The sequence below is a fragment of the Ischnura elegans genome, chromosome 12, assembly GCF_921293095.1.
Source record: "Ischnura elegans chromosome 12, ioIscEleg1.1, whole genome shotgun sequence".
Lineage (NCBI taxonomy): Eukaryota > Metazoa > Arthropoda > Insecta > Odonata > Coenagrionidae > Ischnura > Ischnura elegans.
Window position 1 is genome coordinate 50,386,019 of NC_060257.1, and position 26,176 is coordinate 50,412,194.

At 37.2% G+C, this 26,176-nt stretch overlaps 2 protein-coding genes across 2 annotated transcripts; one reads left to right on the forward strand and one right to left on the reverse strand.

The window, feature by feature from the left end:
- The first annotated feature begins 365 nt into the window (after nucleotides 1–365).
- LOC124168996 (6-pyruvoyl tetrahydrobiopterin synthase) lies at nucleotides 366–15,989 on the forward strand. Its single transcript, XM_046547442.1, has 4 exons — nucleotides 366–462; nucleotides 15,163–15,358; nucleotides 15,432–15,511; nucleotides 15,583–15,989. Exons 2-4 carry the CDS (start codon nucleotides 15,291–15,293, stop codon nucleotides 15,867–15,869), a joined length of 435 nt encoding a protein of 144 aa, XP_046403398.1. The 5' UTR covers nucleotides 366–462; nucleotides 15,163–15,290; the 3' UTR covers nucleotides 15,870–15,989.
- LOC124168995 (electron transfer flavoprotein subunit alpha, mitochondrial) lies at nucleotides 15,881–25,393 on the reverse strand. The gene is made up of 6 exons (XM_046547441.1): nucleotides 25,235–25,393; nucleotides 25,007–25,159; nucleotides 24,389–24,653; nucleotides 23,312–23,527; nucleotides 22,019–22,170; nucleotides 15,881–16,236 (listed from the first exon to the last, which is right to left on the reverse strand). The coding sequence occupies exons 1-6, from the start codon at nucleotides 25,274–25,276 to the stop codon at nucleotides 16,060–16,062; spliced, it is 1,005 nt and encodes a 334-aa protein (XP_046403397.1). The 5' UTR covers nucleotides 25,277–25,393; the 3' UTR covers nucleotides 15,881–16,059.
- Between the last annotated feature and the right edge of the window lie 783 nt (nucleotides 25,394–26,176).

Here is a 26,176-nt window from a genome sequence, read left to right on the forward strand (position 1 = left end):
TGTAGTTTCACATTATATTTGTATTTTTATCAAACAAAAATTATATAAAAGAATATAAATATCAATTATATAAATTTTAGGTACTAATACTTATCAAATTGAACTCTGATAGTTAAAATGTTGCGTTTTTCCCTGATTTTAAAAGTTAGTAAGTTGCACTCAGGTAGTCGTCTTGATTGACGTCATAGGTTTACCATCTACCGATTTTTCTTCTTGTCAAAAATTAATTATTTTGTCGTTTTAGCGCAGGCGATTCAGTAGTGCAGAGAAGGGGATAGGATATTCCATAATGCAGTAATCAAAGATTTTTTAAGTGGGCTCTTTTTTGCCGATTAAACGTATTGCAGCATATGCAGGCCAAAGACCAAAAACTAATGAGCGTAGCAGACGAAATTCTGGTCCAGTTCTGGTCCAAGCGCACTGGAGTCACGTCGTGATGTTTTTATTCTGAAGGATCTTGATGTTATTGAATAATTTACCTGATATATTGATGGAATGCAATAATATCGGAAGAAAATGTTTTGTACTAATCGAATATCATTATTTGACGGATGATTTTAGAAAATAATAATATACATGTTGGGGTCCATTATCTTGACCCACGTAAGGTCATCCCACGCCCTGGGAAATAGCGACAGTGAATATGTAAAGAAGGAATGGTTTGTATTATTGTTATTTAAGCGAATTTGTTAATGAAACGAGGTGGAATAGTTAAAGTAACGTTAATGATTTAATTTAACAATATGAAAATAATGTATTTTTGATATAATGGGTGAAAATAAGACTTTATCATATTAGTGTAGACAAAGCTTTATTGGGTTATTCATAAATACATAAAAGCGACAATGCTTTGAAAACAAGCGTACAAGTAGAGGTAAGCAATCAATATATATGTAACGTACCATTGCAACCCGTTTACAGCAAATGTATGTTAACAATAACACTGTAATTACTAGGGCGCTATTTAAAAAACAGACCCCTTGGGAAACGAGAAATCAGGTAAACTTTGACATTGGATGTTACATAGCATAAAGACAAGGCACGAATAAAATTATTCCTTAATGCAATGGGAAATATTATAATCTGTGAAGGGGATCATTAAAAACATCGTAGTATAACGATAAAGAAACAGAAGACATTATATAAACTGGAGCGCTATCGGAATGACGCCTCGTCGAAAAAAGTGATTGCAGGCCATATGTCACTGGGTCATTCATTTGAACACCTATACGAATAATCTAAAACAACGAGCTTCATAAGAAAGAAGAAATAACAAAATTTATTAAACATAGGATCCCCATAACCATTCAGCTCACTTAGAAAAACCAAATTTTTTTAAAAATAGGGCGCTATTACATTTCGACACCGAAGAAATCCTCAGTAGTGGTTAACATTTACACTGACACATTCAAAAAGGTAAAAAGCGAATTTTATTCAAAACGCAAACCTAATTGTGATATTCAATGACGAAATAAAGACACAGCCGGAGCAGTTTCTAAAATTGGAATTAACGAAGTAGGAAAATAAATAATAATAATTGACCTACCAACAAATCGAAGTAAAGTTTCAATGGGTAATTTTTTTTAAATTGCAGGGAATTTTTTTGTCCGAACTCCTCTAAAATACGATAAAAAAACATCGAAGATTACAAAGCGTCCATAGACCAAATCGTTTAATAATAAATACAGTAACCTGGAGTCAACAAATACTAGGGCGCCCACCAGGGGCGGATCCAGGATTTTTTCCTGGGAGGGGCACAAGGATACCTCGCAATACAAAACGAATGCAATGATAATGGGACCGTATTAAAAATCTTGCATATTTTTGAGGGTCTGGGGGGGCACGTGCCCCCGTGCCCCCCCCCCCCTGGATCCGCCTATGGCGCCCACACGAAATCACGCCCATGAAAAAGGATTGAACAGGCTTGGAAGTCATTTTTTTCTAACGACTGTGACGTACCTAGAGCTGAGATAAAGCATACATAACAGAGAAGACATGCGAGACCAAATGGAAAAAATGAAAAACAATTATATAACATCACTTAGCCTCTTTAAAAACTAAACTTGGGCTTGCACAACCCACAGTCTCCGCACCAAATCAAATTCAGGAACAGTAAAAATTTTTTATGTCTGATTAATTTGCAGCTGCGATGAAAGGAAAAAGTATAGACACTTAAATAAAATCAAAATAATAGGACTTGAGGGTTTGAAATAACTTTCACACATAAAAGACGGAGAAATAAAATAATTTGCCAGAAAAATATTCGAGAAATGGGTTTAAATTCGTCATTTTAAAAAACCGATAAAGCGAATTTCAGATGTAAAGTCACCAATATTACGTGTGAACACATCTAAGATTATGGGAATCCCATAACCCAAATCGTTTTAATAGAAATGGAGAAACCACGAGTAGAAAAATAATAGGGAAGCCACACTAAATCATCCATATGGAAGGGAAGTGACATGAATAAGAAAATATTTTTTTCCGACGACTGTGCCCGGCGTAAAGCCGTGAGAACACCCTAATCATAGTCAAACATTTTCAACCAAGAGATGAAAATGAAAAACTCTCCATTCAAATTTCGTCTTTGAAATCAAGGCCTGGGATAGCCCAAAATACAGCCTGCGACAAAAATAATACATGAAAAAGTAATAAGTTTTTAAATTCTTTATTTTCGGTAGCAATTTGAAGAAGTTTACAGAGTCGCAAAAGAAATAAAAACACGGCGATAACACCGTTTTAAAAATTAACTGCAAAATGTAAAAAAAATAGAGGAAAATAATAGACCCAAAAAAATGGAAGTAAACATTTAAAACTCTAATTTTCAAAACTCTCCTTCAGAATTACGGATCGAAACTCATCTACATTTCGAGGCAACAAATCAAAGATTACGCTACACCCATAGCCCATACAGATTTACATTACATAGAGATACCACGAGACGACAATTACTTGCTCGCCCACACCGAATCAAGCGCATGGAAAATATGTGATGCGAATGGGAATATATTTTTTCCGAAGACTGTGCCCGGCCTACAGCTGTGATGACACCCCAATCGTAGGAAAATATGTTCAAACAAGGGATTGAAATTAAAAACGACAGCGTAAGTACTTCTCCCCTTTGAAATCTAGGTCTTGGATGGCCCAACCCACAGCACTCGACGCCATCAACAAAATCTGGAAAAGTGAAACATTTTTAAAATTTTTATTACCGGTAAAAGTGAAAAGAAATTTACCACAATCCCAAAGGAAACGAAAGCATGACGAAGCCTCCGTTTACAAATGCATTTGAAAAATTTACTACACTAGAGGAAAATACTTGACCCACAAAAAACTGGAAGGAAAAATGTAAATGTGACATTTTAAAAAGACTCCTTCAGAATTTCGGATCGAAACTCATCTACATTAGGAGGTAACACGTCAAAGATTATGTAACACACATAGCCCATACAGATTTACGTTACGTAGAGATACCACGAGTCGACAAATACAAAGTCGCCCACCCCGAATCACCCGCATGGAAGGTAAGTGGTATGAATGGCAAAATATTTTTTCCCGAAGATCGCGCCCGGCCTAAAGCTGTGATGTCAGCCTAATCGTAGAAAAACATGGTCAACCAAGGGATTAAAATGAAAAACGACAGCGTAATTACTTTCCCCTTTGAAATCTACGCCTGGATGGCCCAACCCACAGCCCTGGACACCATCAACAAAATCTGGAAAAGTTAAACATTTTTAAAATTTTTATTTTCGGTGAAAATGAAAAGAAATTTACCACAATACCAAAGGAAACGAAAGCACGACGAAACCTCCGCTTAAAAATGCATTTGAAAATTTAAAAAAACTAGAGGAATATAATTGACCCAAAAAAAATCGAATTAAACATTTAAATCTCTCATTTTCAAAACTCTCCTTCAGAATTTCGGATCGAAACTCATCTACATTATGAGGTAACACATCAAATATTATGTAACACCCATAGCTCATACAGATTTTCATTACATAGAGATATCACGAGTCCACAAATACTTGCTCGCCCACCCCAAATCAAGCGCATGGAAAAATAGGTGATGTGAATGGGAATATATTTTTTCCCGAAGACTGTGCCCGGCCTTCCGCTGTGATAACACCCCAATCGTAGAGAAAAATGTTCAAATAAGGGATGAAAATGAAAAACGACAACGTAAGTACTTTTCCCCTTTGAAATCTAGGCCCGGGGTAGCCCACACCACAGCCTGCGGCACCAACTAAAATTCTTTAAAAAAATTTAAATTCTTTATTTTCGGTGAAAATTAAAAGAAGTTTACCATAATTATTATTATTATTATTATTATAGAAGAAGTAAAAACACGACGATATCACCGTTTTAATATTTAACCGAAACAATTACGGCACTACAGGAAAATAAAGAACTAAGCCAAAAAAAATCGAAGTTAATTTTAAATGTGACATTTTCTAAGTTTTCCATGAGAAATTCAGATCAAAACTTATATACATTACGAGGTAAGACACCAAAGATTACGTAATACCCGTAGCCCATACCAATTTACATTGCACAGGGATGCCACGAGTCGACAAATACTAGGTCGCCCATCCCAAATCATGCCCGTGGAAGATAAGTGATATTAACGGAAAAATATTTTTTCCCAAAGACTGTGCCAGGTCTTCACCTTAGATAAGAGCTTAATCACAGAAGAACATATTTCACCGAGGGACGAAAATTTAAAAACGTCATCCATTAACTTTTCCTCTTTGAAATCAAGGCATGGGATGACCCAACACACAGCCTGCGATACCAACAAGAAAATCTGGGAAAGTAAAAAAATTTTAAATTCTTCATTTGAGGTAAAAATTAAAAGAAATTAACCACAATCATAGCTGAAATAAATCACGACGATATAACCGTTTAAAAATTTAAAGGAATCATAAAACGGCACTAAAGAAAAATAATTGACCCACCAAAAAATCTAAGTTAATTTTACATTTGACATTGTCTAAATACTCCACATGAAACTCAGTAAGAAACTTATATATATTTCGAGGTAATACATAAAAAATTACGTAACGACTGTAGCCCATACCAATTTACATTGCATAGGGATACCACGAGTCGACAAATACTACGTCATCCACCCCAAATCACCCGCACGGAAGGTAAGTGATATGAATGGGAAAACATTTTTCCGAAGACTGTTCCCGGCCTACAAGTTTGATAACACCTTAATTATAGAAAAACATGTTTAACCAAAGGATTAAAAAGAAAAAAAACAACGTAAGTACTTCTCCCCTTTGAAATCTAGGTCTTGGATGGCCCAACCCACAGCCCTCGACGCCATCAACAAAATCTGAAAAAGTGAAATATTTAAAAAAAATTTATTTTCGGTAAAAATAAAAAGAAATTTACCACAATCCCAAAGGAAACGAAGGCATGACGAAACCTCCGTTTAAAAATGCATTTGAAAAATTTAAAAAACCAAAGGAAAATAATTGACCGAAAAAAAATCGAGGTAAACATTTAAACCTTTCATTTTCAAAACTCTCGTTCAGAATTTCGGATCGAAAGTCATCCACCTTACGAGGTAGCACTTCAAAGATTACGTAACACACATAGCCCATACAGATTTACATTACATATAGATACCACGAGTCGACAAATACAAGGTCGCCCACCCCGAATCACCCGCATGGAAGGTAAGTGGTATGAATGGTAAAATATTTTTTTCCGACTATCGCGCCCGGCCTAAAGCTGTGATGTCACCCTAATCGTAGAAAAACATGTTCAACCAAGGGATTAAAATAAAAATGGACTACGTATTTACTTTTCCCCCTTGAAATCTAGGTATTGGATGGCCCAACCCACTGCCTACGACACCATCAACAAAATCTGGAAAAGGTAAAAATTTTTAAAATTTTTTTTTTCGGTAAATATGAAAAGAAATTTACCACAATCATAGATGAAACGAAAGAACGACGATACCACCGTTTTAAAATTCAACTGAAAAATTTACGACACTAGAGGAAAATACTGGACCCACAAAAAACTGTAAGTAAAAATGTAAATGTGACATTTTAAAAAGACTCCTTCAGAATTTCGGATCGAAACTCATCTACATTAGGAGGTAACACATCAAAGATTATGTAACACACATAGCCCATAAAGATTTACGTTACGTAGAGATACCACGAGTCGACAAATACAAGGTCGCCCACCCCGAATCACCCGCATGGAAGGTAAGTCGTATGAATGGTAAAATATTTTTTTCCGAAGATCGAGCCCGGGCTACAGCTGTGATAACACCATAATCATAGAAAAACTTGGTCAACCAAGGGATTAAAATAAAAAGCGATCGCGTAATTACTTTTTCCCTATGTAATTTAGGTCTGGGCCGTGAAATTTAGCCGTGTTATATATAATCAAATATTTGTTGTTCCCATGGATTAATAATATATAAAATGAATTCCTTGTGTTTGTCTGAGCGTTAAGAAGTTTTAAGCGAACTCCTAACGATCATATTGACGGGTTTAGACTACATATTTTTATTCCATATTGGCTGATTTGGAACTGAAATGAACTCCACTGATGTTAACGCTAGAACTCCGATTGAAATTTCCATGTGATAAGCGAAAAACGAAGAATTCATGACTAACTTCAGGTATAAGCTACGAATATATTTTCGGAAAAAAGACCACAAATAGCAGTGGAAGACCGCGCGGAGGGGATAGAAAAGGGTCATTCAGTTCTATGAAGGGCATGGGCTCGAGGGACATCCAATAAGCTGGTCTTTTGTGTCCTCGGCGGTCCCTTTCCTAACCCCCGTGCGGTGCACACGCACGGTCAGGCTCTTTAACCACTTTTTCCGACAATTTCGTGCCACACGGCATGAAACTATGCGACGCGGAAAATAAAGTGTATGGGATCCTTAACTTTCAAAAGTGAAAAGCTTCATGCCGGCCTGGTCCGAAATGAATCGGATCGTTTCGTGCCTTTTCGTCAAATGTTTGTTTCACCGCAGCTCAGTTGTATATACGTTCATAAAATTTTCGTAAATATTTTCCGTTAACACGGAGTCATAAAATTTTCAATTGTACTGAGTGTGAAATCCTTGATTTGAAATTCATCTACATCTACATAATACCCCGCAGCCGCCTAAAAGGCGTGTGGCAGAGGGTGTTAGGACACAAGCCGTTTACAGCTAAAAAAAAATGAAGTGCTCAAACGAAGTTCGGACTAGCGTTTATTAAAGTCCTATATGGTTCGGGGAAAAACGAATTCCCATATCTATCTGGCCCGAAAATTGGGGTGGGCAGGCCCAAGGCTAGTTTAAAAGTATTGCAATAAGTCTTGTGAATTTGAAACGTACGCGATTACATGTTTTTACGATGATCTTAGAGCAATAACAGTTTTTAGCGCGTTAAAGTCGCCGTAAAAAACATTTTTCGATGCCAGTCTTCCACTGGGCCGATTTCCGGAAGATTCTGCATATTGTTTATTGGTTTGGGGATGTTCTGCTTCACAAATAATGATGTGTAATATTATTAATAGTAGCGGGCGTAACTTGGTGGAAATACATAATCGCAGGAATAGAATGATCTACAACTTTGCTATTTCCACGTAGCAGTTTATTGACACCGACCATGGTTTCGTAACAAGGTGAAAAATGCAGGTAAATTGATAGTATGTATAGCAGAGGGTTGGGTGCGGAAATACATTACAAGATTTCCCTACCCAACACTGTCAATTTACTTGCATTTTTCACCTTGATAATGTTACTGTGTAACGAAACCATGGTCGGCCTCAATAAATTACTATGTGAAAATAGCAAAGTTGTTGATCCTTCTATTCATGTGTAATATTTATATTGAGGTGCATTTACAATGGAAATTCTCTTTATTTTTTATGAATGACAGTGAAAGATATATTTTCATTTTTTTCCAGGCTAATTATTTTGTTTTAGCGTCGTATTTTGTTGAAATCCCGTTTTAAAAATTTTTTACTGTGCCTCGCTTCTATCTAAGTTTATGAAAAATTGCATATTTTATTTCCCAGAAATAACGACATGATTAAATTATAATTAATTTTCCTGAGTCTGAAGTACCTGTTATGAAATTGGGATGGAGTGGCCCAACGGTTTTTTAAGCGGAGAAGCAATGAAATGGGTCTTGCGTTTTTTTAACGCTAGAGATAAGATTATTATACGCTGATGTAGATTTAATAACAATTTTAGGCGCGTCAAATTCGTTGGGACAAAATAAGTTCCGATGCGTATGATTTCTCTTTCCATAGGGCCGATTACCCGTTGGCGCACTAGTATTTGGTGACCCGGGAGTACCCTGTATGTACATCGATTACGGTTTTAAGGAAGTTCTCTTTCTTTCATTTTATTATTTCATTTTATATCAATCCATCTGAATTTCATTTAAAATTTTCTTCAATTGTTGCGTGATTACCCGGAGAAAATATCATTTAAAATTTTGAAGGTTAAATATTTTCCATACATTTGTCTTAAATATTGTCATAATTGTCTTAAATTCCAAATTAAATTTTTCACTCGTTGCGTCATTGTTGCATCTAAGATCATGAATAATTTCATTTAATACTTTCCAGAAAATAACAAAATTATAAAATTTTTACTTTTCCTAATCGTGATTTTCTAGCTGGGCAAATGAGGTGGGCATAGATATCAAGATATTTCAAGATAGATTCAAGCATAATTTCAGGAAGAAAAATCAATGAAATGGGTTGTAGTACTTCGCGACTTGCATGTGCTCTGAATATTATTTATTGGTTTCGGGATGGCCTGTTACATCAATTTTGATTTTATATCTTGACAAAAGGATTATTCGAAATTTGCTTTTATATTATTTGTAAATGACCCAGTGAAAATTATATTTCGATTATTTCGTGTATCTTTTCTTTTCTTATTTTTCAAACAAAGAGTAGATAAAATTGCAAACATTTCTTACCATGAGCCATTATTAAATATAAGTGTGTGGTAAATTTCTTTTCTTATTCTCCGAAAATAACGATAAAATTAATTTTAAGGTGGGCCAACCAGCAGTGGCGGATCTATGGGGGGCTACGGGGGCTATAGCGAACGTTAACCTCCTTGGGAATCCAATTTACGTTAGATAGCATGGTAATTATTTCCGACCCCCAATATACTGCTGGTATTTTTGACCCCACTTAGCCCCATTCCCTTTTCCCTATCCTGGATCCGCCACTGCCAATCAGTGGCTATTTATCAAAGCGGAAAAGTATTGAAATGATTCTGATGTACTATTACGTTATGGAATAACATACTTTTACTATTTAAAACATCCTGAAATAATATCAGCAATCGGCACAAAAAGAGTCGACGGGAAACATATAATCCAGTACGTGCCATTTCTCATCCGCCGCGCCGCGCCGGGACGATTTCGTGCAGGCGCCCTATTAATATTTATTGATTCGCAGTTACATTATACATAGTTAAAGTTTGGAATGGCGTTCTCCCGCAATATTTGATGTTTTATCTTGTAATATAGAAGAGTTACGCTTTGAAATTCGATTCCAATTTTTTTTAAATAACGCGTTAAAAACATTACTTCGATTTTTTTTGTCAGTAAAATATTTTCCTTCAGTATCCTCCGTTGGTTATATCCAATTTCTAACATCGGTGACGTGTCGTTCTGCCATCTAGTTGTGTGGAAAGTTTCCTTAAAAATCTTCAGAAAATAAGGAAGATATAAAATTTTTACCTTTCCCTGTTTTGAATTGGTGGCGGAGACTGTGGGTTATCCCATGCCTTGATTTCAAAGAGGAAAAGTTAATGGATGACGTTTTTAAATTTTCGTCCCTCGGTGAAATATGTTCTTCTGTGATTAAGCTCTTATCTAAGGTGAAGACCTGGCACAGTCTTTGGGAAAAAATATTTTTCCGTTAATATCACTTATCTTCCACGGGCATGATTTGGGATGGGCGACCTAGTATTTGTCGACTCGTGGCATCCCTGTGCAATGTAAATTGGTATGGGCTACGGGTATTACGTAATCTTTGGTGTCTTACCTCGTAATGTATATAAGTTTTGATCTGAATTTCTCATGGAAAACTTAGAAAATGTCACATTTAAAATTAACTTCGATTTTTTTTGGCTTAGTTCTTTATTTTCCTGTAGTGCCGTAATTGTTTCGGTTAAATATTAAAACGGTGATATCGTCGTGTTTTTACTTCTTCTATAATAATAATAATAATAATAATTATGGTAAACTTCTTTTAATTTTCACCGAAAATAAAGAATTTAAATTTTTTTAAAGAATTTTAGTTGGTGCCGCAGGCTGTGGTGTGGGCTACCCCGGGCCTAGATTTCAAAGGGGAAAAGTACTTACGTTGTCGTTTTTCATTTTCATCCCTTATTTGAACATTTTTCTCTACGATTGGGGTGTTATCACAGCGGAAGGCCGGGCACAGTCTTCGGGAAAAAATATATTCCCATTCACATCACCTATTTTTCCATGCGCTTGATTTGGGGTGGGCGAGCAAGTATTTGTGGACTCGTGATATCTCTATGTAATGAAAATCTGTATGAGCTATGGGTGTTACATAATATTTGATGTGTTACCTCATAATGTAGATGAGTTTCGATCCGAAATTCTGAAGGAGAGTTTTGAAAATGAGAGATTTAAATGTTTAATTCGATTTTTTTTGGGTCAATTATATTCCTCTAGTTTTTTTAAATTTTCAAATGCATTTTTAAGCGGAGGTTTCGTCGTGCTTTCGTTTCCTTTGGTATTGTGGTAAATTTCTTTTCATTTTCACCGAAAATAAAAATTTTAAAAATGTTTAACTTTTCCAGATTTTGTTGATGGTGTCCAGGGCTGTGGGTTGGGCCATCCAGGCGTAGATTTCAAAGGGGAAAGTAATTACGCTGTCGTTTTTCATTTTAATCCCTTGGTTGACCATGTTTTTCTACGATTAGGCTGACATCAAAGCTTTAGGCCGGGCGCGATCTTCGGGAAAAAATATTTTGCCATTCATACCACTTACCTTCCATGCGGGTGATTCGGGGTGGGCGACTTTGTATTTGTCGACTCGTGGTATCTCTACGTAACGTAAATCTGTATGGGCTATGTGTGTTACATAATCTTTGACGTGTTACCTCCTAATGTAGATGAGTTTCGATCCGAAATTCTGAAGGAGTCTTTTTAAAATGTCACATTTACATTTTTCCTTCCTGTTTTTTGTGGGTCCAGTATTTTCCTCTAGTGTCGTAAATTTTTCAGTTGAATTTTAAAACGGTGGTATCGTCGTGCTTTCGTTTCATCTATGATTGTGGTAAATTTCTTTTCATATTTACCGAAAATAAAAATTTAAAACATTTTTACCTTTTCCGGATTTTGTTGATGGTGTCGTAGGCAGTGGGTTAGGCAATCCAATACCTAGATTTCAGAGGACAAAAGTACTTACTGTGTCGTTTTTCATTTTCATTCCTTGGATGAACATGTTTTTCTACGATTAGGCTGACATCACAGCTTTAGGCCGGGTTCCATCTTCGGGAAAAAATATTTTAACATTCGTACCACTTACCTTCCATGCGGGTGATTCGGGGTGGGCGACCTCGTATTTGTCGACTCGTGGTGTCTCCATGTAACGTAAATCCTTATGGGCTATGTGTGTTACATAATCTTTGATGTGTTACCTCGTGATGTAGACGAGTTTCGATCCGAAATTCTGATGGAGTCTTTTTAAAATGTCACATTTACATTTTTACTTCCAGTTTTTTTATGGGTCAATTATTTTCCTCTAGTGTCGTAAATTTTTCAAATGCATTTGTAAACGGAGGTTTCGTCATGCTTTCGTTTCCTTTTGGATTGTAGTAAATTTCTTTCCATTCATACCGAAATAAAAAATTTTAAAAATGTTCCACTTTCACAGATTTTGTTGACGGTGTCCAGGGCTGTGGGTTGGGCCATCCAGGCCTAGATTTCAAAGGGGAAAAGTACATACGCTGTGGTTTTTTATTTTAGTCCCTCGGTTGAACATGTTTATCTACGAGTAGGCTGACATCACAGCTGTGGGCCGGGCGAGATCTTCGGGAAAAAATATTTTAACATTCATACCACTTACCTTCCATGCGGGTGATTCGGGGTGGGCGACCTCGTATTTGTCGACTCGTGGTGTCTCCATGTAACGTAAATCCTTATGGGCTATGTGTGTTACATAATCTTTGATGTGTTACCTCGTGATGTAGACGAGTTTCGATCCGAAATTCTGATGGAGTCTTTTTAAAATGTCACATTTACATTTTTACTTCCAGTTTTTTTATGGGTCAATTATTTTCCTCTAGTGTCGTAAATTTTTCAAATGCATTTGTAAACGGAGGTTTCGTCATGCTTTCGTTTCCTTTTCGATTGTAGTAAATTTCTTTCCATTCTTACCGAAAATAAAAATTTTAAAAATGTTTCACTTTCACAGATTTTGTTGACGGTGTCCAGGGCTGTGGGTTGGGCCATCCAGGCCTAGATTTCAAAGGGGAAAAGTACTTACGCTGTGGTTTTTTATTTTAGTCCCTCGGTTGAACATGTTTTTCTACGATTAGGCTGACATCACAGCTGTGGGCCGGGCGAGATCTTCGGGAAAAAATATTTTGCCATTCATACCACTTACCTTCCATGCGGGTGATTCGGGGTGGGCGACCTCGTATTTGTCGACTCGTGGTGTCTCTATGTAACGTAAATCCTTATGGGCTACGTGTGTTACATAATCTGTGATGTGTTGCCTCGTGATGTAGACGAGTTTCGATCCGAAATTCAGATGGAGTCTTTTTAAAATGTCACATTTACATTCTAACTTCCAATTTTCTGTGGGTCCAGGATTTTCCTCTAGAGTCGTAAATTTTTCAGTGTAATTTTTAAACTGTGGTATCGTCGTGCTTTCGTTTCCTCTGGGATTTCAGTAAATTTCTTTCTATTTTTACCGAAAATAAAAATTTTAAAAATGCTTAACTCATCCAGATTTTGTTGATGGTGTCGACGGGTTGTGGGTTGGGCCATCCAGGCCTAGATTTCGAAGGGGAAAAGTACTTACGCTGTCGTTTTTTATTTCAATCCCTTGGTTGAACATGTTTTTCTACGATTAGGCTGACATCACAGCTTTAGGCCGGGCGAGATCTTCGAAAAAAAATATTTTAGCATTCACACCACTTACCTTCCATGCGGGTGATTCGGGCTGGGCGACCTCGTATTTGTCGACTCGTGGTGTCTCTATGTAACGTAAATCCTTATGGGCTACGTGTGTTACATAATCTGTGATGTGTTGCCTCGTGATGTAGACGAGTTTCGATCCGAAATTCAGATGGAGTCTTTTTAAAATGTCACATTTACATTCTAACTTCCAATTTTCTGTGGGTCCAGGATTTTCCTCTAGAGTCGTAAATTTTTCAGTGTAATTTTTAAACTGTGGTATCGTCGTGCTTTCGTTTCCTCTGGGATTTCAGTAAATTTCTTTCCATTTTTACCGAAAATAAAAATTTTAAAAATGTTTAACTCATCCAGATTTTGTTGATGGTGTCGACGGGTTGTGGGTTGGGCGATCCAGGCCTAGATTTCGAAGGGGAAAAGTACTTACGCTGTCGTTTTTTATTTCAATCCCTTGGTTGAACATGTTTTTCTACGATTAGGCTGACATCACAGCTTTATACCGGGCGAGATCTTCGAAAAAAAATATTTTAGCATTCACACCACTTACCTTCCATGCGGGTGATTCGGGCTGGGCGACCTCGTATTTGTCGACTCGTAGTGTCTCTATGTAACGTAAATCCTTATGGGCTACGTGTGTTACGTAATCTGTGATGTGTTGCCTCGTGATGTAGACGAGATTCGATCCGAAATACAGATGGATTATTTTGAAAATATCGCATTTAAAACCCTATTTTGATTTTATTGTCAAATATTTTTTTGTTCCATGTTGGACATGATTTAATTCTATTTTTAAACATTTTGGTTGTGTTACTCCAACATATTAGCTTGATGACAATATTGTAAATACATTTTTATCCTCATTATTTGAATGTTTTTGTCCTTAAAGAGATCTAATATGCACCTACTTTTGGTTCTTGAATGCGGATAGCGCCTTAGTTCTTGTACATGCGTAGTATAGCGCCTTAGTTTTTGAACATGCGTAGTTTTTGTTGTATATTAATTCGGGGTTGGGATTGATACGTTACCATATGTTTGATTTTTTGTGTTTCATTTACAAATCCTTGTTTCAGATATGTCGCATAGGTGAAATAATAAATGTCCAGGGTACATATACACTGCAATCTCTTTTTGCGACTTGCCCACCTCTCGATAGCGCCTCAGTATTTCATGTTATGTGGTTTAACAACGGATAAATTAACGTCCTTATTAATGACTTTTTATTGATCCTGGTGTTTATCGTTACTTTAAAGGTAGATTCAGTCGGTTTTTCGCTATAATGTTTCGTAAAATTCAGTGTATTAAGTTGCCTTTACTAGCGTTCTCCACGAGACACATATCTGGATAGCGCCATAGTATAAAACGTATTATTTTGTACATATTTAATCTTTATGCCGGTTGAAATGTTGAGTTACATACATTTTGTTTACTTATCTATACTTTAAAGGTAATTATTTTGCTATATCTGGTTTTATGTCTTATTAAATGTCCGAGTGGAACGTTGCCTGCACTTATATTTAAGAGTGTCTCTCCTGCCAATTCGTAATAAGAAAGAATAACTATCTTGCTTAAAAGAATAAAATTAACCGATTTAAAGGTGTAATAGTAAGTTTTATTGAAAAAACCGTCCTTATACCATAATTAGAAAGCATTATGTGTTAGCATAATTTTGTCGCTATTTCCCTGGGCGTGGGTTGACCTTTCATGGGTTAAAATAATGCGCGTTACATGTTGCCTAAATTTCTTGCTTGCTTGCGCTTGGCTTTTATTACAAAATTATTGAAAAAGATCTCTTGTAACAAATGCTGGTAATCAGTGAGGGTTAAATCTAATTTCCACGGTATTACAGGGATGTTATAGCCTATTTGTTTAACTTATGGTATTTTCAAAACTTGATCACGTAATGCTCGCGTCGTGTTATGTAATACATCCTTGAAATATGCCCGCTCTATCCACTAGTTGACATTCGAACGTTTTTCTCCATTCCCAGGTTTACTTTCACTCTTCTGTGAGCTGAAATCGTAGACTGATAAGTTAGTTTAGGGATCAAGTGTATATTACTTGGTGATTAGCTGTCAGTCTATCTCCTCACGTCGTTCTTGAGCAGTAATTTTGGAAATGTCAGCTTCACCCATCGCTTACCTCACAAGAAGAGAAACTTTCAGTGCATGTCACAGGCTTCATAGGTGAGAGCTACTACGTGCATAGCTATCAGAAGTGGTTTAAGATAGTATATATTTCATTTTGTTTCCTCTCTAGTCCACAGCTTTCAGATGAGGAGAACAAAGTGACATACGGAAAGTGCAACAATTTCCATGGCCATGGCCACAATTACGTCGGTAGGTAAATATTCATTAGGTTATATAATAATCAGGGACTTGTGTAATATTGATTTGGTGTCACTTTTTAGTGGAGGTGACTCTTCGTGGACCCTTGGATCCTGCCAATGGAATGGTTATGAACATCTCAGACCTCAAAGTCTACATGGAGAATGCAATCATGAAACCAATGGATCACAAGAATTTGGATAAAGATGTGCCATATTTTAAAGATGTTGTGTCCACTTCGGAAAATGTTGCTGTGTTCATTTGGAACAATCTTAAACAAGAGCTCCCTAACCCAGGGCTTCTGTATGAGGTGAAGTTATATGAAACTGAAAAGAATATTGTTTTATACAGAGGCGAATATCAAGATTAAGCTTTGATACATAAGTTTTATACAATTATTTTTTATTTACTTTGCACATGGTGCTCTGATATACAATATACATTCCAAATGGAAAATCAATGGATATAAAAATAAATTTATAAACAAGAATAACACTGTGGTTATTATCCAAATGTTTCATTTAAAATTCATGAAAAGGAATTATTCAAAAAGAATTATCTTAGAGCTTCTGTGTTAACTCAGGTACAGCTTTGAACAAATCTGCAACTAAACCATGGTCAGCAACTTGAAATATGGGTGCCTCAGGATCTTTGTTAATAGCAACAATTGTCTTAGAATCTTTCATTCCAGCCAAATGCTGAATAGCTCCAGATATACCAACAGCTATGTAGAGATCCTGCAAAGAGAAATGTTAAAATGGAAGTTTGTCTACAGACTCTACTCAATAGAGTTATTCAAACTGTACAGAGAAACCTCTTTCAAACAGACAGTAATCTTGCAGCAGGGGCATGGACTACCAATGTTGACCATAACATAATTATGTAGTTTCTATTATGGTTCAAATATGTATATCCGTCATGTACTATTATTCTTTAAGTGGTGACATATGCCTCAAGATGGCTTCAAAGCACTGACTTTGGTAACAATAAGCAAACACTGGCCCAAACAGCCCTACTTTGTCTTAATAGTCCACTAGCCGAACTAAGAGTAAATGTTCAAGAAGATTATTTCCATAAGTGAGAGGTTTAAGTAACAGCTTACACAAAGAATTACTAGTATATATTAATTTATATTTATATAATATTAATAATATACTAGTTACTTCCATACTGATTTAGTACCAGAGGTTAGGAAACTTAATTCTATGTACCATATTAGACAACATATTCATAAATTTCTGTTTCCTTTCCACCTAATTGCTATAGCACATTCGGCACAAGTGTAGTACCATACATATATTCCAGCATATAAGATGACCTACAATTTTTCCAGAAAAAACATGTCTGGCTATGCTCATTGCACCAGTTTTAACTTATTATTAATTGAACTGCCCTGCCGCTTTCATAAAGAACGACAGAGATGCCGGTGTGGCAATTTTTTACTTCCCCCAACATGTGGGGTGACCACGTCCAGCAGGAAAGTTTGAAAACTGGCATCATAAGACCAGGGGCCGTATTCTGTATCTCCAAACTGATCAGTGCGGCACCGATTCATCGGGTGGGACATCACACCAATCTTGGTAAGCAGTCGTGCGATTCTGTATGCACCCAATCGGTTCGGCACCGACGTGAAAACGGGAGATCATCGGTAGCCGAACCGACACCAAAAAAATGTCGGTACGGCCACCGACTAGAGGGTTTCATGAATTCCTCCGTGTGCATTATACATTACATTTTTGTTTTCCCCTCATCAACGAGTAAATATAAGGTTTTTCGCAATGTTATCTCTTTTACCACCTTTGAATAGGCCACTATATTCTAATGTGACATTAACTATCGATTACCTTGACATAGATATAAGATATTATATACTATATTTCGATGTTGTAATATCCTTTCCTTCGCTTCTGTAGGCAGAGCCATTATACATTACAGTGAGTCCTCGTTCTACGTCACCCCGTTTAACGTCATTTCGCGATAACGTCACGAAAATTTTGAGACCGTCATTCGTTTATCGCACCTACGCTTCGCGATAACGTCATGTCTTTTAAATTTCGCGCGAAAAAAAGGCGAAGCGGCGGGCGTCGCAGGTTGTTCGTTTCGTGGGCGGTAATACAGTCAGTCTCAGCAAAGTGTAAAACGGTGCGTTTATTCTTAATTGCGATTATGGATTTAGCAAAAATTTCTGCAAAATGAATTCTTGCATAGGTGCGCAAGGTTTTACTTGACATAATGGTTTTCAGGAACCTAAAAAGTGATTTCAAGGCATTTTTCCGTGTAGAACTCGGGAGTTTTTGTCGTCACTTTTTTTGCAGAGTTCACAATGATTTTGGTTCCTGTAACTGCGACGATGTTTCAGCGATGATGATGCCCAGGCGACCACCATAGCGAAGCCGAAAAGCTAATGCTGGAAGATACAAAAATGGAGAAGGATTTACGTCACTGCTGCTATTGTCGTCGACGAAGACAGGAACTCGTATTTATGCGATAGTTTGGCATTCCCACCGTAAAAAATGCCCCAGATATGATACGCTAACATTTATTTCGCGTAGGAATTGTGAGGTCTAGGAGCGGATATTCACTTTTTACATTGTTTCTTATGGGATATTATGCTTCGTTTAACGTCATTTCGTTTATCGTCACATTTTTCAGGAACGGTAAGTGACGTTAAACGAGGACTCACTGTATATATATACAACACATTATATAAGCAATGTTAACGAGTTTAAAAATATCGATTATCTTAATCTAAGTCACAACTTCCGAAAATAAAAACATTTAAAACAATGACAACAAATGCATACAAATGAGTCTTCACTTGTTTCTACAATTCTTTCCCTTCTTTCATTGGTGGTGACACGTCACATGACTTCTAACTTTGGGTATATTCGGTTCTTCCCTGTTTGGGAAGGAGGGGGAACCGTACCGACTGGTTTGATACCGACGACCATACAGAATTGCTGGAGGTGCTGTCATTGGTACGGAAACCATTGTCGGTGCAAAATGATGTCCAGTCTGTGGGCTTGAAAGGGATACCAATTGGCGCAATACCGATGAAATACAGAGTACGGCCCCAGACCCAGTGTGTAAGACAACCCCCAACTTTTATGCAGATTATTCTGGGTCAAAAACTCATCTTGCATGCCAGAATATATGGTAAATCAGATCTGAATGGACACTGGAAAGCAAACAGGCAAGCAGTTATTGGCTCAGTTCGATTTAGATGTCACCACCAGGCATCAGGAATGGAAAGAAGATAGAAGCGTGTAAAGGTTGTCTAAATGACACAAAGACACTTTAACTTTCATCATGTACAAGTGATAAACAAAAATGTACTATAAAAATTCCTAAATATGCTGAAACTGGATGGTCTATCAATTGCTGGGCGTTGAAACATAAAATCAGTATAGGAAAAGACTCTAGTCAAATTTATCGACAAGTTTCAGACATTAAAAGTCATAAAATGTTCACAAAAATTGCATCCATATATGAGACCAAGGAGCAAATGCAAGCTAAAATGGCAAAATAACTATTGTAGAACAATCACAGAGTATAGATATTGAAGTGATTATGCACCCACACACAAGTTTTAATCAAAATATGTGATGCTTAGGGTCAATTTTTTGTCGGACCGTGAAAGTGTTACCCTTATTTAATAAATTTAATAATGTTGAAAGCAAATTAGGTGATTCTAAGAATATGCTATATATTTGCACTCACCAAGCTTCATTATGGATTCATATGCTTTGAAGAGTTTGGGTGACTAAGGTCCAGATTTCAACGGACACGTCCAACTTTCTTTCAATTAGTAAGCATTTGGCCAGCTATTTGCCATAAAAGCATTCTGTCTGGGTATGTAATATGTATATGTATATTCAACAGAGCACGATGAACACTCAACATGCTGATCACCCAGGCTTTAAACGTTGAACGTTATTGTAACAGTGTGGGAACGTTTCTGTACATTTTGCAAATTGACTGCAGCATTTACCTAAAATATTTATTGCTACCTGGATATCTTGCACTTGGGCACTTTCCCACACCATAAGGCTTGGTAAGGGCAGTGGGTTCAGGTGGGCAGCTAGGAAATGAGGTTAGGGGGGTTTTAGGAGCAACTAATACTTGAGGGGTATAGAATACTGAAGGGTGCCTTCCCCGAGAAAGTTTTTAAGATATGTGGTTCAAAATGGTGAGTTTTACGGCTCTCTGAGGGATATTTCATTAATCCTTACACTATTCCATTGGTAATATTTATCCAATGAAGTAAAATGGATTAAATTTTAAAATTTCTCTGTACTCTTATTCCCCAAAACCTCCCCCTTGCTGTGTCACTGAGTGGTGTAGCCAGGAATTTTGTTCGGGGGGAGGGGGGGGTCCAAAACCAGAGGGGAAGATTTTGGAAAAAGAGAGTGTTATGTAAAGAGTAGTAAAAGTAATTTCAACACTTTTAATAATCGAGAAAAAAAAACTTATTTTTCAAAGAAATCTTTTTTAAATTCATTATTTTTCAATATTTTGTTTTCTTATACAGGCATCCCCCGAGTTACGTATGTCTCGACTTACGTAAATCCGTACTTACGTAATCGATAACCGTATTTCAAATGATTACGTTAATTTTCCAATGCGAGCGCGAAGAAGTAGATATTCGCTCATACAACCTATGGTAGAAAAAATATCGAATAGTTATCGAATTTTTTACGTGATAAAATTAACAAATTGACCCATTTTTGTCATTCCTCGAAGGAATTTTCATTAATTTCTGTATAAAAATCGCTTATAAATCCCAAGTCAGCAATCAACGTGAAAATTTGCAGTTCTAGCGATGGAAGTGGTTGCGCTCATTCCTGTACGATACAACTTGTTATACAGCATTCACACCCGAACTCCGACTTTCAACTATTTAAAAATTGTATCCTTAAGTTTGGACATTTCCATCTGTGGAATTAAAAGAAAATGAAGTTCTAGCAGAAATATTTATTGCGGAAAAGAATTGTTTAGTACGCACGTAACGGCATTGAAATTTTGAATGCTGGCAATGAACGCCGCGAAAAATTTAAGAAAAAGTTGACACACGATATTAATTGCGTAATTTTTTACATGTTTCTGGCGGAAAATTTTATTAAGCTGCATTTTCTCGTTCTCTCATATTGTGTGCAACTGTAAATGAATATTGCGTCATTGAAAGCTTTTCCCCACTATTTTTATTTCACGTTAATGACGGAGTTGGCTGAATAAAAGCTCACTTTTAATTAGCTTTGTGCTTTGGAAATACTCTTTGATGTTTCCAGCGAAGTAAATATTAAAATGATGATATTTTCACGTTATTTTATTGAGATATGAGAGAATGAAAGTAAGTTTCCGTGCGTGAAAGATTGAGTGTATGTGCGTGTGAATGTATCTAAGAAACTAGTAATTTACTGGTATTTTTTTGTGTGTTATTTGCTCGTAATCCTAGACCGTCCTAGACACTCCTCCTATGTGTATTAACTGTGACAGTGAAACCACCAGATTCATCGATCAATGTAATATATAAAAGGCAGAAGATATAATAATTATAGGTAGGTATACGAAGCATACTTTGGGCCCTTAGATCGCAGTATAACATAATGAATCAATTTAAGTATTCAGTTTAGTAATGTAGCGTTGAGATACCGTACTTTTCCGAATCCACGCGATCGGTCAACTCTGGGAATAATATCACGCATTTTGATTGGCAATGCTCGAGATGCAACTCTCAGACTATATTAATGTTTATCGATTTTGTATCTAATAACGTAAGAATACGCAGTAGAGTTCATGAATATCGCAGTGAATTGAATGAAACTTCATCGAGAATTTACCGCGTATTTCTCCGCAGAGAATTTCACCGCGCCGATCGCAATCTCTGAAGCACTAAGGCAAAGGTTCGACTTACGCAGAGTCTGCCAGAACGCATCCCTTACGTAACTCGGGGGATGCCTGTATGAAGAAAAGTCACTGTGCCACTTTTATATTTTGGGAAGGGTGATCCGGACCCCCTGGACCTCTCCCCTTGCTATGCCACTGGCTAAGGGACTTAATTCTACCAGACAAGCCCTTATGGCAGGGGGTGCCTCCTGCACAGGGGGTCTCTTCTGCACTGGCTGGCAGCTAAAATCATGAACTCCCACAGCGCAAGGGTTAAGGTTAATGCTTGCTTTGCATGTGAGAAATTTTTTCCTAAAACCATACCTCAACAATTGGGGGACACTATTAGGAGAAATAGATGAAAGTTTTCAGAAACTAGGAAAAACTATCATTTACTGACGAACATCAATAGAAGGATGAAGATTATCCACTTCGCACTTGAATACAATCACTAACAGCCAACAAATCTCAGACTTATTCTCAAAGAAGTTTCAAATGAAATATCTGATACATGGCATGATCTAGTGAATCCAAACAGAAAAAATAAGTTTTGGATGCCTAATGTACTACCCATGAAAATGGAAATAAATTCAAAAAACAAATCAAATAAAAATCATTCGCAGGAGAACTTACAGGAGCAACAATCTTTCCAGTCTGACCAATCTGAAGGTCATTAGGGACATATCCAGCATCTACAGCTGCACGGGAAGCACCAACTGCAGCATTCAACTTGTCAGCAAGATCGTACAAGAGCTTGAAGTTATCTCCAGATTTCATACCACGTCCTAAAGAGAAGAAAAAATGAGGTATACAAACAATATAAATGAAATAGTAAAAATATGGTTAATAAATGAGGAAGATTGAAAAGAACTCTGGTATGTAATAAATCCAAGAGGAAGCAGAAAAGGGATTTTTATATCAAATATAAAAAAGAGTGATCTTTACTTCTCATAAGAAGAGTTTCAAATAGTGTTACAAGGTACCATTATCCACAGCCTGTTACCGCAGCATTTAAAACCTTACCCAAATTCCATATTTTCTTCCTTCATTATTATCAAATGCAAAGAATAAAATTGCAGGTCAAAGGCAATCGGTCAGAGAAGCTGAATGCAATCTAAATTAGAATGGTGAACTATATTGGCTTAATGATGACGTAATACAAATTGATGCAAGCAAAGAGATAATGCAATTGTTATCATGAAGAATTAGTCACTGGTAAATATGACTGACAAATACTTGCTCAATGGGGAAGATTAAGATGTGATTAAGGGCTGGTATAGATACAAAACGTAAATACATCCTCAAGGTTGAATAGTTAACGTTCGTGAAGATCAAAGGCTGAAATATAACCCATAAAAGCAAATGACTGCCAAATAGGTATGCACCGAGTATAGAATCCTATCGTGCATCAATCGGTTACATTCAATTAGCATCGATTTTATAATTTTATCAGATACAAATTGAAATGTAAATGAAGGAGTTACTCAGCATAAATCAGAACCACCCTTCACCCTTATATGCTCAAGGTTCCGATATTTCGGCCCCGTATTAAATCCCATGTAAATTTGAACGTAGGTTTTCGCAGCAAGAGACATGGTTGCTAACGGCTTCCGGGTGCAGCTGCGTGTTGTGCTTTGTCGTGCTATGCAGCTACACTCGGAAGCCGTTAGCAACGATCCCATGTAAATGTTTATATTTGATAATATTTTCAAATATATTTTATACAACAAAAATTTATACATTTTATCAAATATCTACGAAACTACTTTGTAAACAATACATTTTATTATTTTTATAAACAAAATAATTTGTCCCATCTTCCAAATGCCTGATGCATACTGGAAATGGACATGATCTTTCCTGGAGTGGAAACCGAAATTCCTGCGAGAGAGAAAGGGTTAAATGAGGACTATCCATTGATCTTACCTCCACTCACAATCACCTTAGCACTGGTCAATTCAGGGCGATCGCTTTTCGTGAGCTCCTGGCTAACAAATTCAGCTAGATCACTCTTGAATTCTCCTGCAGGTGCTGCCTCAGTCTTGGCTCCACCTCCTTCTAACTTGGCGGCTTCGAAACTTGTACCTCTGACAGTTATCACCTTCACTGGGTCCTTACTTTTCAAGGTAAGAATGGCATTCCCTGAGAGAAAAGTTACACACAGAAGAATTAGACCAGTTGCAAATCATGATATGGCCCTACAATCCAAAGCAGTGGCGGATACAGATGGGGGGGGGCGTGCCCCCCCCCTTGTGTGGCCGCCCGTATTGCCAAACATTGCAGAACCACAATTTTAACTTTTTTTACATCATAAGATAGCATTGTCTTGTATTTTTACATAATCACTTTTATTAAAACCTTCTTCAACTTTGAATGTGACTTGATTATTTTTTATTACAATAAAAGTAAAGGTAACTCAAGGTATCTTTTGCGCCCCCCCCCCCCCCCCTTGAGTTTTTTCTGTATCCGCTACTGATCCAAAGTGAATTTTTAAAAATAATATCTCCCTCTATACACGGCTTTCCCAAGCACCATAGTGGAGTCGTATTAGTATATTTGGTCCATTACAAAAAAGCTATAAATAATAAAGATGAATTATAAATAATAATAGGGGTATGAAAGCACAGAACTAATGCAAGATGTAGACTGTAGTTGAGATTCGCCATGGCCAAAGAGCTGGTTTTCAGTAAGGGATGCCAGGCCAGTTAAGTCAATAATTTATAAGTATTAAAGAATGTTTCAATTAACTGTTTGACCTTTTCAAGAGAAAAATTGGTAAGGGAAGATGGTAGCCAGATCCTCTGAAATGAAACTAATGCCTAAGATGAATTTTCAAATATTATCGAGATCAATGAATGAATTGTGGGAAATGTCACCAATAACAACATTGCCCAGACTCTTTAATACCTTGTGAAACAGTAGAATAGACATGGTGTACAAGTTACCATCCAAATTTAGGCGGTCCATCACACAAATATACATATTAGGGAGACCATTGCTTACCCGCATATATTGTTCGAACAAATGTGTCAGGTCCCTTAATGTCAATGATTTCTGAAATTGGAGATACATCCAATTTAGCTGCAACTCGAGGGAGAAGAGATTTGCCGAAGGCTGTGGCTCCGGCCAATATGTGAGTGAAATTGAACTGTTTATGAGATGCCAGAACCAATGGAGTTATACTCTCTGGTAGAAAACCCTTGAAGGCCTCATTTTCAGCCACAAGAACGCGGGCCAACCCAGATGCTTTCGCCAGCTCTTCGGCAGCCTGAAAAACACAATGTCTAATTAGATGGAAGAAAAATGAAAGGCTACATTACTAAGGGGTCAAGGCCTTCTCTGCGCCTTCCAAGCAAAGTGATTTGAATTGGACTGAGAACAAGTAAAATCCATATCCTCATTACAAGTATCGTTATCACGACTAAGCGCTTACAGCGGGTTCTTAACATTTAATAAAATAGCAAAATTTAGCACATAGGATCTCCACTGATCCAATTACGTAACACCGGAAGCACTTTATCAGAATGGATTCCACCATGTCCTCGCCTTACCTAGTAGTATAAAAACAGAGTAATACAATCCCTAGGATAATCCCGTAACGTATAGATAACTAAAACTTACTGGCCCACATTTGGTTCCCGCAACAAGCACCGATACTTCACCGCCGAGCTTCTTGGCAGCAGTCAATGTATTCAAGGTTATCGGACTTAACTTTTCATTATTGTGCTCAGCTATCACTAAGGTACTTTGGAATCTTCGTAGGAGCGCAGAGAACTGAAAGAAATCAGCAGCCAAAGTTAGAGATTGCCAGCGTAGCATAAAGAGGAGAGAAAATTGGAAATTCACAACCTTTCGCCCTCCGCGTCCCTGAACAATACAAGCTGACCACATTCTACAGTGACAACGCAATAACAGAACAAGGGGTCAGCTGCAACCCTTCGCCAATAAAACGACGATGAGGGCTACCTCGCAGATTGCGCATGAATTGATAGAGGAATGAAGAGCGAAACAATTGACGATCTCGATAATTAATTGCAAAGGGGCAGAGGGAGCGACAACCGAAAGACCAATTTGAGCGCGCCATTTGAATGCCATAGTTCCACGGCACCACGAGAGAACTTGTGAAAATCGTAAATGAATGCGCAGTATTCAATATTAACAATAGGAAGCAATTATCCATTCTTAAAGAAAGCTTCATAGTTAAAATTTAAGTTTTTCTCAGTCCCAATAAAGACACCCGCCTTCAAACCTTTATTTCCCTAAGAGGCCAGAATTACTGAAGTCTATAATATGTACGGAAAAGACTGACGTTTTTTATTCATGATTTTCAAATAACTTGGAGAACCAAACTTGCCTCTTCTACGTTTTACCTATATAGCCTGATTCCGCAGTCATACAGATTCTCCACACACCCCTTTCACTAATAACAGATCTCTTTTTCTACGTTAACATCCTTTCATTCTTAGTTTCTACTTTGGACATGGCTTATCCTATTTTGCCACCAGGTAATGACATGGCCCTGGCATACAATGTTCCTAACTCTTTGTCCTTCTGAAAATTGTATATTGTCTCACCCTGCCTTTTCCACCTAGCCGATCATTTTGCCTTCGTGGTTTCCTGCTTTGATGTTTTTTTTTTGTTTCCCCACTCATCATTTTCACTTGCTGTAAGTCCTCGTTTTTCCATATTCCTCTAGCCCCCCAACTTTTCCCTCCCTCCCTTAACCCTCTCCCATCCTTCCTCTGCCGTCTATATATCCCCAACCTCTGGCATATTCTTCTCTTCTAGTTC